General features: G+C 51.5%; 1 protein-coding gene across 11 annotated transcripts in view; it reads left to right on the top strand.

Moving 5' to 3' along the window:
* Tmco4 (transmembrane and coiled-coil domains 4) overlaps nucleotides 1–12,338 on the top strand; it is an 83,022-nt gene that overhangs the window by 54,059 nt on the left and 16,625 nt on the right. The window contains exon 17 of one of the 11 annotated variants that reach the window (XM_031379236.1): nucleotides 4,589–4,747. The exons of the other annotated variants lie outside the window; for them this stretch is intronic. Coding sequence (XP_031235096.1) covers nucleotides 4,589–4,719 — 131 coding nt within the window. The 3' untranslated portion in view covers nucleotides 4,720–4,747. Of the gene's footprint in view, nucleotides 1–4,588; nucleotides 4,748–12,338 lie in introns of those variants that run through there. 11 annotated transcript variants of the gene reach the window in all.

Consider the following 12,338-nt stretch of genomic DNA (forward strand, 5'->3'; position numbering starts at 1 on the left):
CTCTTATCTCTTCTGGTGGCTTGACATCCCTTGGTAGTCTTGGCTGTCTTTAGTGGCACTTGGCTCTTGTTAGCAGTTCCTTAAAGTTGTTGTCATCCCTTGTTGGTCCTTGGTGGTTCTTGCCACCCTCTTTGTGATCTTCGGCAGTCCTTGGAGGTCCTCAGTGGCTCTTGTGTCCTTAGGTGGTCATCCCTTGGCAGTCCCTAGCCTCCCTTGGCATTCCTTAGAAGTGCTTGGTAGTCATTGATAACCCTTGGTGAACTTCAGCATCCCTTAGCTGCATTTGACCATCTTTGGTGGGTTTTGGCATCCCTTGGTGATCCTTGTGAGGTATTTTACTCCACTCTCTGCATCCGTCTTCCATGGCACATTCTTTGTTCCTCTTCTTCCAAGAACATGGAGGGTCATTGGCTTTAGGGCCCATTCTGACCCAGTAAAATAGCAAGTTCTTTAATTAAACCTGCGTAAATCCTTTTCCAAGAAAGACTATGTTCACAAACTCTAGATAAGCAGATCTGAGAGGCCACGTTCAACCTACCATAGATACCGATGAAGTATGTATGGCCCTGTGTCATTCTCTCTGTACTAAACCAGCTGAGGGGCTGGGCCACTGGCAGATGAGAACCTCAGGACACAATACTGGCTCTGCTCAAGTCTATCAGCAGAAGCTGTTGGAGAGGAAGCTGTCTGGGAAGTGAAGCTGCAGAGCACTCGGGGTATGTCACTCTTGCTAGGACACAGGCTGCTCCCCCACCCCTACCCCTGATGGCATATACAGGTGCAAGACACTAAAGACAAGAGAAAGCTCTGGACAGAACTCCCACCTACACAGCGGGGCAGATAGGCAGAGCAGCTGGAGTGGTGGCCGCTGTTCCCAGGACCTCACTGAGTACCACTCTGAGCCTCATTTTCCCCAATTACAGAATTGAGGGCCCTACCCCATGTTCTAAAGAGCAAGTGAGGAGGTACCCATACAGCATTTTGGCCAACCTTCAAACCAGTTGGTACAAAGATGTCCTAGGAAGCCCCTCCTGCCAATTACTGCTCACCCAAAGCTGCCCTTGCCCTAGTCAGCCCAAGCATGTGACCATTGCTCCCCCACCAGTGAGAACAAGGGAAGATGGGATGTCCACTATCAGCTAAATTTGAAAAGGTCAGGGTCCATTTCAATGCTGACATTACCAGAGGTCTCCAAAATCAGGAGTATGGGTGGTCCAATTTTGTTCCTTTTACCAAAGCATGTCCCCATGACCAGCCTGACAGTAGAGGCTATTTTTCTGGTTACAGACAACGTGGCTATACCACTCTTAGCATTGATCATAGAAGGTCAATACCTGGGCCCCCTCCTCCTACCCCACCCCCAGTCTCCTTTAGCTTGCAGCAACTTTTCTTTCCCTGCTTGTGTCTAGCTAGGACAAGCAATGCAAAGGCACTGTGGTCCTATTTCAAGTAGCTCTGGTCTGTCTGCAGCCATTATGCAAAAGGACCTGGCTGATTCTGGACTATGCTCGCCAGGAAAACTGAAGCTGAGGTCAGGCAAGAACCAGGAAGAAGGTAGGGATGAAAATTAGATTAAAGATGAAGGACATTGAACATCCGTTTCTGTATACCCCTTCTTGGGTACCACAGACAGACAGACAGACAGACAGACAGACAGACAGGGTCAATCCATGTGTCTCTGGTAGGTAACCCACCTAGGATGCTCTGGATAGCTGGATAAGCCCCCAGGGAGCCAGTGTCTCCCTTTCCTCAGATCTTTGCCAACCTCCTCCTGTCCTGCCATGGCACTATTTTGAGTCCCAGCAACTTTGAAATGCTGAGTTCTGTATTGCTGCCTTATACGCATGGTCACGGCACTGCCTGTCTCTTAGGAGAGAGCAGAGGAGACTTATCAAGTGGTGAAGTGTATATGAAAACATACACGTTCTAAAGAGGCCAAAGGCGTGTACTAGTCAGCTATGGTTGCTGTGGCACTGTATAAGCAGCCCTAGACTCAGAGGGGTGTGGCACAAATACGCCCAGGAGCTGACTGTGGTCTATTGGTCTGACATGGGCTCTGCTTTGGCTGTGAAGTCAGTGGGCCTTGCTGTCAGCTGCTGGCTAGATTTAAGTCATTTCTGTCTGTATTTGTCCTTGGAAGGTGGCAAGGACAATGGCCACCTACGATATGCTCTGCTTGGTAGCTCCCTAGAGTGCCAACACCAGGCAAACAGGTAGACACACCTAAGACCCCCCTCCTCATGTATGCCAGACCCCAGCATCCTGTCTCTTCTTAGAGACCACTGTAAAAACCATGTCTCCAAACACTGGCACTTGAGGTGGCCAAGGCCAGCCACTTCCCATGATCCCCTGTAGGCCAATATGCTTTCCATCCCCACTGTGCTCTCACACACCTGGTCACAGCTACAACCCTGGTACAGCCCCCTGGCCTCAGCTGTGCATCTGTCTTGATGCTGGCTGCTGGCCACCCAGGCTCCTCGCTGCTCTCTGAGGCTGCTGCTCCTCAGGAGGCCTTTGGAACACCTCCATCCTTCATATAGTTCTCATTTCCCCACCCCATGCGCAAACCCTGCACCTGGCTCGTTACCTCAGATGGTGTGGTCTTATCAATATAAGATGCCTCCAGATGCTATGAATTACATGTTACCTTCAGGTCCATCTAACACAGTGGTTCTCAACCTTCCTAACGCTGCCACCCTTTCTTTCATACAGTTCCTGTGTGGAGCCCCCCCCCCCAACCATATAACATCATTCCATCACTACTTCAAAGCTGTATTTTTGCTCCTGTTTTGAATCATAATATAAATATCTGAGAGGCAGGGCAACTGATCTCAAACCACTAAGGGGTCGCGACCCACAGATAGAGAACCATTGGGCTGATGCAAGCTAAGCTTCAGCTTCAGTTCCCCTGCTGGGCATGTGAAATTCAGTCATCACTTAACATGGTCCCTGGGAATGAGACTGCCTGGTGCTGAGGCTGGAAGCTGGGAAGGGGAGGAGGGGAAGCAGAGAAGGGGGCGGGGGGGGGCGGGGGGACGGGGCAGGCAGGTGGCTTCTCAGGGGTGGGCCAGGGCACGATCCTTGGATGGCCTTGCACACAGAATTTAGTAGTAATGGTGCTCAAAGCAACTCCCTTTGTCTCCCCTGCCTTTCCTGGCCTACCTGTAAGAACACTATCGGCTCTGTCACAGATGGGCATGGGACTGTGGGCCACTGACCTAATCTCTCTGTGCCTCTGAGTCTTCAGCTAAATATAGGACTTTGTATATTTGCCCCAAAGGATGGGTAAGGGATTAAAGTGAAATCACAAGTGCTGAGGTAGCTAGGTCCGATGCCTGTGCTCAGCAAAGACTTAATTCTCTCTGTGCGCTCTAACATGAGATTGTACAGGGCACAGGAACAGAGGGAAATGCTAAGCACACGGGAAACCTGGTTCTCTATGTCCTTGAGCTTCAAAAAGTCCTAGCCCCACGATGGAGATGAACTCCCAGTGGGCAGGGTCTGGCTCCTACCTGATTATCACCCCCCTGCCTGGCATGTTGGGGTGCTCAGCACAGGCTTGACTTAGGGTGAGAGATGCAAGCAAGGTCACCTGCGTGTGAGCTGGTGTAGACTGGCAACAGCCATGTCCTGAGCTCGTGCCAGCATTTCCTCACTTCAGCCCCTGACACAGCAGCTGCAGGGGTGGGTGTAGTGGCTCTCTCTCTGCTTCACACATGAGAGAACTGTGAGAGAGAGGGTCATCCACAAGGATCTTAGTGCAGGGCCAGCAGCCTTCCTCTTAACTGCAGTGCCAGACAGAGAGTGCACGGACTCGGGACGATGGCAGGCATTCTGCAGTGGGGGCTTGCAGAGACAAGGGTAGTCATCAGCACAGACAAAGGTGGGGTTCCAGAGAGCACCTGGAAGTGTAGCCTAGAGAAGAAGCCTGATGAGGGAGGTGGGTGGAGCTGGGGCTGACTGGGCGGAACCCTGAAGTCTCTGAATCATGTAACAATGATGGACTGCAGGAGGGGTGGGCACTGGGCAGCCTGGAGCCTACCTGTGTGTGCTCGACTCCACACCTGTACACACACAGCAGCTTCCCAGATCTCAGGGTCCTCCAGAGCCCAGGGGCTTCCATTATTCTCTACACAAGGTACAGACTTCTCTCAGTGACACCCAAGGCCCACAGGTAACCTCCCGTCCAGCATTCTCTCTACCACCTGCCGCCCCCTCTGTGGAGCTGCGGCCATGCTCAGCTCTTCCCAGACAAGCTGTGTAGGCCTCTCGGTGCTCTCCTGGCTCTGCTTCTCACCACTCCCCAGAGCATAGTCCTCGCTCCACCTAGAAGGTTCTCCTCCAAGAGTAGTAGCAATCACTTTTACATTAACTGTGTTTTCCTGTCCCTACAAGTGCTGAACTCTCCATATACAGTAGCCTGTGTAGTCAGAGAGCTCTGATTAGCATGGCCGGTCCACAGAGGAGGCCACTGAAGCAAAGAGCCTGAGGAGTCAAGTCCCAGGCCAGCAGGTGGCAGGGCAGGCAGCCTGACAGAGGCCATGTGACATCTACCCAACACCAGACTGCAACTCTCCACTCTCCCCAGGCGCTCTCCCCAGTGCTTGCTTCTTTGCACAGCTGTCTTACGGGCCTGTGAGTAACTGTGGACCTCAGAGCCACCGGGCACAGGGCCAGCGGGATAGCTCAGTGGATAGCGTGTCTGTCACTAAGACCTGACTTCATTTCTTGATAATAAAAGGTGAGACCCAGCTCCTGCGAGATATCCCCTCATCTTCTGCTTGGTTGAGAATGCCCCTGGGGCCCACAGCTGGCTGTGACTTACCCCAGAAGGCTGCTGTGCTCAGCCTTCCAGTCTGTGTTCTCAGGGTGTCTCCTCAGAAGAGGGAAGAGTCCCTCTGTGCGGGTGGCTATCCAGATGGTGGCACTACCAGACTCCTTGGAGATGCCTAGCAGTAGGGACATCTCTCCTGCTAGACCTGAGAGTTGCTTGGACTTCTGCTCTGCACCCTCCCTTGTTTTGGGGGTTTTTATTTTTGTTTTTGTTTTTGCCAGAACATAATTCAGAGATCGTCACCATGCACTGAGGATCCCAAGTGCCCAGAGTCCAGAGCCCAGCCAGTGTGTCCAGCCTCCTTGGTGGCCCTGGAGGGACAAAAGCAGGGTCTTTCCTTGCTAAACTGCTTTGACCCACCCCACAAAGCAGAATGAGTGGGGACAAGGCTCTCCACACACACACACAACCAACCGTGCTCATGCTCGGGCCTGACCCATGCCCAGCAGTTGGCAGAGTCAAGATTTGGGGTGTTTGAGTCATTAGGGTAGGGGCTACACGGCTCTTCCCACTGTGAAACTCCTGGCCTACTGGGGCTTGAACTTGTAGTGTGAGTCCTAGCTCTACCATTGATTCTGTGAGCTAACTTCCCCGAGCTGCAGGTAACTGATACGCAGCTCAGGAGCATGACAAGGCCATCGTGAGGTTATGTTATATGCAGCCACGTAGCTTTCAGTTGGTGTGACAAAATCCCTGAGGTCGATAGACAACTTGAGGAGGAAAGACAATTTCTGCCCAGGATATGGAAGGGTTCAGTCTATCATCAATTGATTGGTTACATTAGGGCCTGTGGTGTGGCTGGAACACATGGCAGAGGAAACTCTCACCTCACAATGGCCTGACTGGTTCCAGGCAGCCCTGATTATTTAGCACCAATTAATCTGCACACATAGGACCCTCTCCTAATCCCAGGCAAGCTGCCATGATCTGAGCAGTGGAGAGAAAGATTCACTCTAGTGGACTGGAATCCACCCCTTTTTTCTGTAGCTCCCTCAAAGCAAGTAATGATCGTTGTCTGTAACTATCAGAATCACCCCAAGCCAGCACCATCTGAACTGTCTTAGTCTTACATCTAACTCTGGAGCCTCAGAGTTCCACAAAAACAAGACTCCAGACAGGTTATGTTTCCTGAACCCATACTAGGAACCAGGAGCCAGAAGACCTCAGTGAGATTCTGGCCTCTGCCATGAATTCTCAGCTAAGGGGTTGGTCAAGACAACATGGACCCTGCTTTAGTTACTGGTCTGTAGTTGTGAGGAGACACCATGACCAAGGCAACTCTTATAAAAGGAAGCATTTAATTGGTGGCTTGCTTACAGTTTTAGGTTACTCCATGATCACCATGGCAGGAAGCAGACAGGCCCAGCACTGGGACAATAGCTGTGAGCTTTACATCCTGATTCACAAGCAGCAGTGACACTAGGCCTGATGTGGACTCTCTAAACCTCAAGCCCACCCTCTAGTGACACACTTCCTCCAACAAGGCCACACCTCCTAATGCCTCTAATCCTTCCCAAACAGTTCTACTCCCTGCTAACCAAGCATTCAAATATATGAGCCTGTGGGGGCCATTCTCATTCAGAAGTCACAGGCCTGAGCCTCAGTTCCCTTGTCTACAAAAGGAGAATTTCTTTCTCTAGCTCTCCCTCACAGAACAGTCCTTCCAGCTTGGAAGGTGTAGGAAACCCTTAGAGGAAGCCCAGGCAAAGCAAGTCGTGAGGCCCATGGGGGAGAGCCTCATCGGGTGGTCCCAGCAGCTCAGAAGCTCAGTCATCAGCTCTCCTGCAGTACCCAGGACATCAAAGCCAATGCCCAGCCTTGGGCCTGAGAGACCGGGAGTGCAGCCAGGCAGATCCCAGCCAAAGTGAGGATTGCTTTGATAGCACTTGGCTCTCGACTGTGCCCAGTATGTAGGCAATCAGAGGGGATGGGCTGGAAGTGGTGACTGGAGAGAGGGGAAGGAACTAAGGTTAAGAAGGAGTATATAACAGGAATGGCTGCTACAATCTCCCGGGATGGTCTAACCTCTGCTCTTTCCTCCAATGAAACTTTAACACATATTTTCCTCACGTCTTGCCCAACCAGCGGGACAGGTAATTCTGCCTGTTTTCTACATGCAAATTGGGATTAAGAGACAGTGAACTAGGGGCTGGAGAGATGGCGCAGTGAGTGCTGAGCCTGCCCTACAAGTGTGAGTGCCTGAGTGTGATACCTTGAACTCATCTAAAAAGCACTTGGCCATGGTGGTGTGCAAGCCCAGCACTGTGGAGGCAAAGCCGGAAGAAAGGGGCAAGGCTGGAAGCCTCGTTCACAAGGCCAATCAGTCTAGCTAATTATCAAGTTCAAGTAAAAATGAGGTGGACAGTCCCTGAGGAGCAGCACTGAGGTTAACCCCTGACCTCCACACACAGCATACATTCACATTCACACACACACACACACAAAGAAACAGGAAGGTAGAGAAGGGGGGGACTCGCTTGTGTCTTTCTCTGACTCTGGAGTTCCTGTCCTACTGTAGGATTTTACTGCAATCTATCCTGGTGGTGTGCTTTCAACCACAGCCATATCCTAGATCAGACACAATGATATTCCAGTTCATTGGCTCATTCATAGAGTGCCTACTGTGTGCCAAGTTCTATACTGGACTGTGGAGAGATGGCAGCGACAGCCTCACCTTCCTGTTAGTCAGTTGAAATAAACAGCCCTCCCAGAGGCATGGGTTGGGGTCGAGAGAGAGAGAGAGAGAGAGAGAGAGAGAGAGAGAGAGAGAGAGAGTGTGTGTGTGTGTGTGTGTGTGTGTGTGTGTGTGCCAGCAGGGGAGTGCCTGTCATCTGACCTGGCCACTGGCACATAGCAGGTGCTTTAAAATGGTGTTCTTCCTGCCTTGCACATTCCACTCTTGGCAGATACCTAGTTGGAGCTGACATCTCTTCACATTGCACCCTAGAGTGTAGACCATTGTTCCTATCACACCAAACCCTGATCCCTGTGGCTTAGAAGCCAGCCAGAGTCACGGAAGGCAGCTTCCAGGACCCACCCCTGGCTCCAGAATGGGCCCTATCTGCCTTGTCACCTCTGCACTTCCAGCCTCTGGCTTAGAGCTTAGCATGCTGGTAACTGACTTCTGAATGAGGTACATGAAGCAGACGTGGAGCATGCTGGGAGTTCTTCCTACAGAAGAAAGGGGCAAGGTCATGAGCTACCTTAGCCCAAAGGACACCACAGTGCACCGTGGTGCCAACTGATTGATCTATCTGTCCAAGCCTCCCAGTGACCCTGCCACACCAAGATGCTTCACCTTCTACTGCCCAGCAGTCCACTTACCCCACTCCACTCGCCCTCTCAGAACCCAGACAGGAAGCATACCCGTCAAGTGATGAGGAAATGAGCAGAGCCAGAATTACCCCAAGTTCAACAGCCCCGGCTCCCAAAGAGTAGTCTGTCTTCCAGCCACAGACATCAATTTGCTTTGGGAATGATGCCAGCTGGTGGCAGGGGTAAGGGTGATGGTGCCCGCTGCCACAAAGAGCCTCCGCTGGAGCACTACTCACTCACTAAACAGAAGCACTCACTGAGACACTGGCAGCCCCAGATCATAATGGACTGTTCCTTTATATTTTTTTTTCCTGTGTATTTGCTTTGAAGAGATTTTTCAAATTGGACATTTGGAGGAACTCAATTCAGACCGACTCCTGCTGGCTGCCTCAGCCAGGACAAAGCCCTCCGAAGCAGGAAATCAGTTCCTGCTTCAGCCTATGTATGCATTCATTCAGGTATGCATTCATTCATGCATGCATTCATTCATGTATGTATTCAGTCAGGTGGGGATTTATTCTCCTCTTCATTCCAGAGGGACTTGAGGGAATTAATTCAGAGCACTAGGTACTGTCTCTGCCAGGTGGCCCCGAGCATGCAGTCAGGGCTGGGCCAGCATACCTTAGGGCATATTTGCTAAGTGATTTAAAAGCCTGCTTCTGCCGAGCCCTGGGGTCCCTAGCTTCTGTCCGCCCAGCTGGCTCCCCATCCCTCCCCAAGCCACAGACCCCTTCTGTCATCCTTCCGAGTGTCTTCCAGATGCAGGGCAACAGGGAAGAGTAACAGGCAAAGGCGCACTGGGTGTGGAGTCTAGAGACCTGAATCCAGACTCTGTTGGTTCCTGTCTGGGTGGCCTTGGGCAAGTCACTTCAGCCCTCCAGACTTTAGGCTGATTGGTGGAAGGACCAGAGCCTGCCCTCTTCTTCTGTGTTTTCACAGTGGCCATTTGCTGGCTGTAGACTATGTGACAGGCCATGTACGAAGGGCTTTGCCTGTTTTCTCTTGCTGTGTAGAGCTAACATCACTGAGACAGAGGCATTGCTGGCTGACACGGGGAAGGCCAGAAAAATAAATGGATGTGGGTATCAGCTGGTAAAGTGCCTGTCTAGCATGCAAAAATCTCCGATACCACAAAGAGAAGGCTGGGAAGGTATAGGAGATATAAAGCCATCAGCAAGTTTCCATGTCAGAGAGCTGAGCCTAGATCCAGCAGATGTGCTCACAGCTGAGCCTGCATCCAAACAACAGAACTACTCCCAGCTGAGTTAGCAAACTGCACACATTTGGTACATAAGCCTCGGCCTCCTGAGAAATGGATCCCCATTATGCTTTCTTCATGGGACTAGTCATAGGATAAACGGGAGATTGTCTCTAAAGCAGGGGCTGGCCAGGAAGCCATCTTCATGAAGGAAGTTCGTCACTGTCATTCGTATCCCGTGTCTCAGCAATTCCATCACGGTGATAAGAACCCTGACCAAAAGCAATTAGGGGAGAAAGGGGTTTATCTACGGCACATCACTGAGGGAAGCCAAGACAGGAACTCAGGCAGGAACATGGAGGCGATGGGAGCTGATACAACCGTGGAGGAACGCTGCTTCCTGTTTTGCTCTGCTTGGCGTATTCAACTGCTTTTGGTTTTGTTTTGCTTTGTTTTTTCCTCTGTGTAGCTCATGCTGTCCTTGAACTCTGTAGACCAGGCTGGCCTTGAAGTCACAGAGACCTCCCTGCCTCTGCCTCCCAAGAGTTGGGATAAAAGGTATGAACCATCACCACCTGGCTTCAACCTGCATTCGTAGACAACCCCAAACCACCTGCCCGGGGGTGGCCACATCCACAGGGGGCTGGGCCTTCGCAAGTCAATCAATCAAGAAATGGTCTCAATGGAAGTTCTTCCCGGCTGACTCCAGCTTCTGTCAAGCTGGATGGTAAAACAGAGGAGCTGGACACTCTGCTTCTCTATCATTAGCTGTGCAGTGATTGAGCTCTGGATTTAGCTATTAGCTTCCTCTTAGTCAAATCAAAAAACAAAAGGTACAAAGCAGGGGATGCGTGGGGACATAAAGAAGCCGGCTCCACAGAGAACGCTTAGACCTTCCGTTTCAGCCCAGTCTGCATTGGGCCCTTTCTTTAAAGTGCCTGTGTGCTCTGTTCAGACTTAATTAACCAGCAGAGCTTCAGTGTCTCTGCCCGTCGCTCATTAGAAAGGTCAAGCTGAGGCTCCAAAGCGGGAGCTGTGGGCAGAATGTCGGGCTTGGAAAGATCTTTAACAGCTTGAACTGAGAACTGCACAGGGGAACTACAGCACGGACTTCAGATAATTACCGCTGCGACTCTGGCGAGTGCCTAGGGAGCCTGAAGACTTAATTAGGCCACAAGTCTGGAGTCTTGAGTCTGGTTAGCTTTGCATTTTGTAATCTGGTGGCTGGTGGCTGATGCGGCTCGGCCCCGTGGGCCTGTTATGTGCGAATCGCGGACTCAGAGAGCGATCAAGGGTGGAGTTGATCCGTCCTGCCTGATCTCAGCAGAACCCTGATGGCAAATACTGTCGTCCGCCATCCAGTGTGCCAAGGCAGGGAAGAGGCTGGTGAGCCTGGAGCACAGGACAGCATCTTTAGCAGAAATCCTCCCCCCACTTCCTCTCCCCTTCCCCCTTTCTCCATTCCATTTCCCAGCTCCTCCCTCTCCCCCTCCTCCCTCTTCCTCTCTTTCTATCTCCCTCTCTCTTCCTCCACCCCCAGCCTCTCACCATTATCCCAGTTTTCCAGAGAATAGTCTCAGAAAAGCCCGGGGGCTCTGCCACAGAGTATTGGTCTAGGATGAGTAGCGTGCCCACCTCTGGTTGGCACCCGGGTCAGCTTCTTCCTAGTGCCATCATGAGGCTTCCTGGGAGGGGCCACATTAAGGGTAAGCTCAGTTTTGTAGTGTGTACTTTTCCTGCAGGCTCCTAAGGTCCTGCCCTACTTGGAGACCCCCTCAGTGCTGGGGTCAGTGCAGCTCCACATTGGTGTGGCCCTGGGGGGGGCACACCTCACAGAAGAAGAGAGCCCCACAGCCACTGGCTGTGGCTCGGTCTCTGAGGCCAGCTTCTAGGACCGTGGTTCTCAGCCTTCCTACTGCTGCAACCCTTTAATACACAGTTCCTCATGTGGTGACCCCCAACCATAAAATCATTCTGTTGCTATTTCATAACTGTAATTTTGCTACTGTTATGAACTGTAATGTAAATATCTGATATGCAGATGGTCTTAGGTGACTCCTGTAAAAGGTTCGTTCGAGAGCCCTACCCCAGGGGTCTCAAGAGGTTGAGACTCACCTGCTGGAAAGCCTGCCTTGCATTGAGAGCCTGTACACAGCTCACCAGCTGTTCAGGGTTCCTGAGACACAGCCACCAATATTATCCTTGCTTTCATTATCCTGGGTAAGCATTTAAATCTACAAAGCTGCTTGACAGCTGTTTCCAGGCAGCCTCTCCTAGATCCATCCCGACAGCCTGAGAGTCCGGGTTCTAGGTGAGAAAGTGGCAGAATGTGGTGTTCCTCTCTTTTCTCATCTTTGTGACCAAATACCTGATGAGCAGCGGTTTATAGGATTAAAGGCTTATTTTTGGCTCATGGGATGAGGGCCATGGTCCAATCATTGAAGAGGAAGCATCACAGTAGCATTGCTTTCTCTAGGCTTAAGGGAAGCCACTGCCACTAGGGTCTCTTCTAAGATAAGGACCTAGGCTGAAGGGGCCCGTGGACACATGCTTGTGTTCCAGGGACATTCAGCATGGGTTGTGCTGGCTCTTAGTTGTTCTGTCAGCATCCAGAGCTCCACAGACACGGGGCTGTTCAGGCAAGGCGGCATCACAGCCCATCATAAGCATCGCTCTGTGCCAGCAGCCATGGCAGCCATTCCAGAAATGGAGTAAAGACTTGCAAAGCTTCTGCCTTGTACAGTCCCAGCTATTGGGGCAGGAGGCTGAGGCAAGAGGAATATTCGAGTTCAGGAGTTCAAGGCCAACCTGGACAACAAACTGAGACCCCATATTCTTTAAAAGGGGAAGGAGAGCCAGGCATGATGGCACACACCTTTAATCCCAGCACTCAGGAGGCAGCAGCAGATAGATCTCTATGACTTTGAGACCAGTCTGGTTTTACATAGTGTGGTCCAGGCCAGCCACGGCTCCATGGTAAGATCCTGTCTC

This window comes from Mastomys coucha, unplaced genomic scaffold (assembly GCF_008632895.1).
Source record: "Mastomys coucha isolate ucsf_1 unplaced genomic scaffold, UCSF_Mcou_1 pScaffold18, whole genome shotgun sequence".
NCBI lineage: Eukaryota > Metazoa > Chordata > Mammalia > Rodentia > Muridae > Mastomys > Mastomys coucha.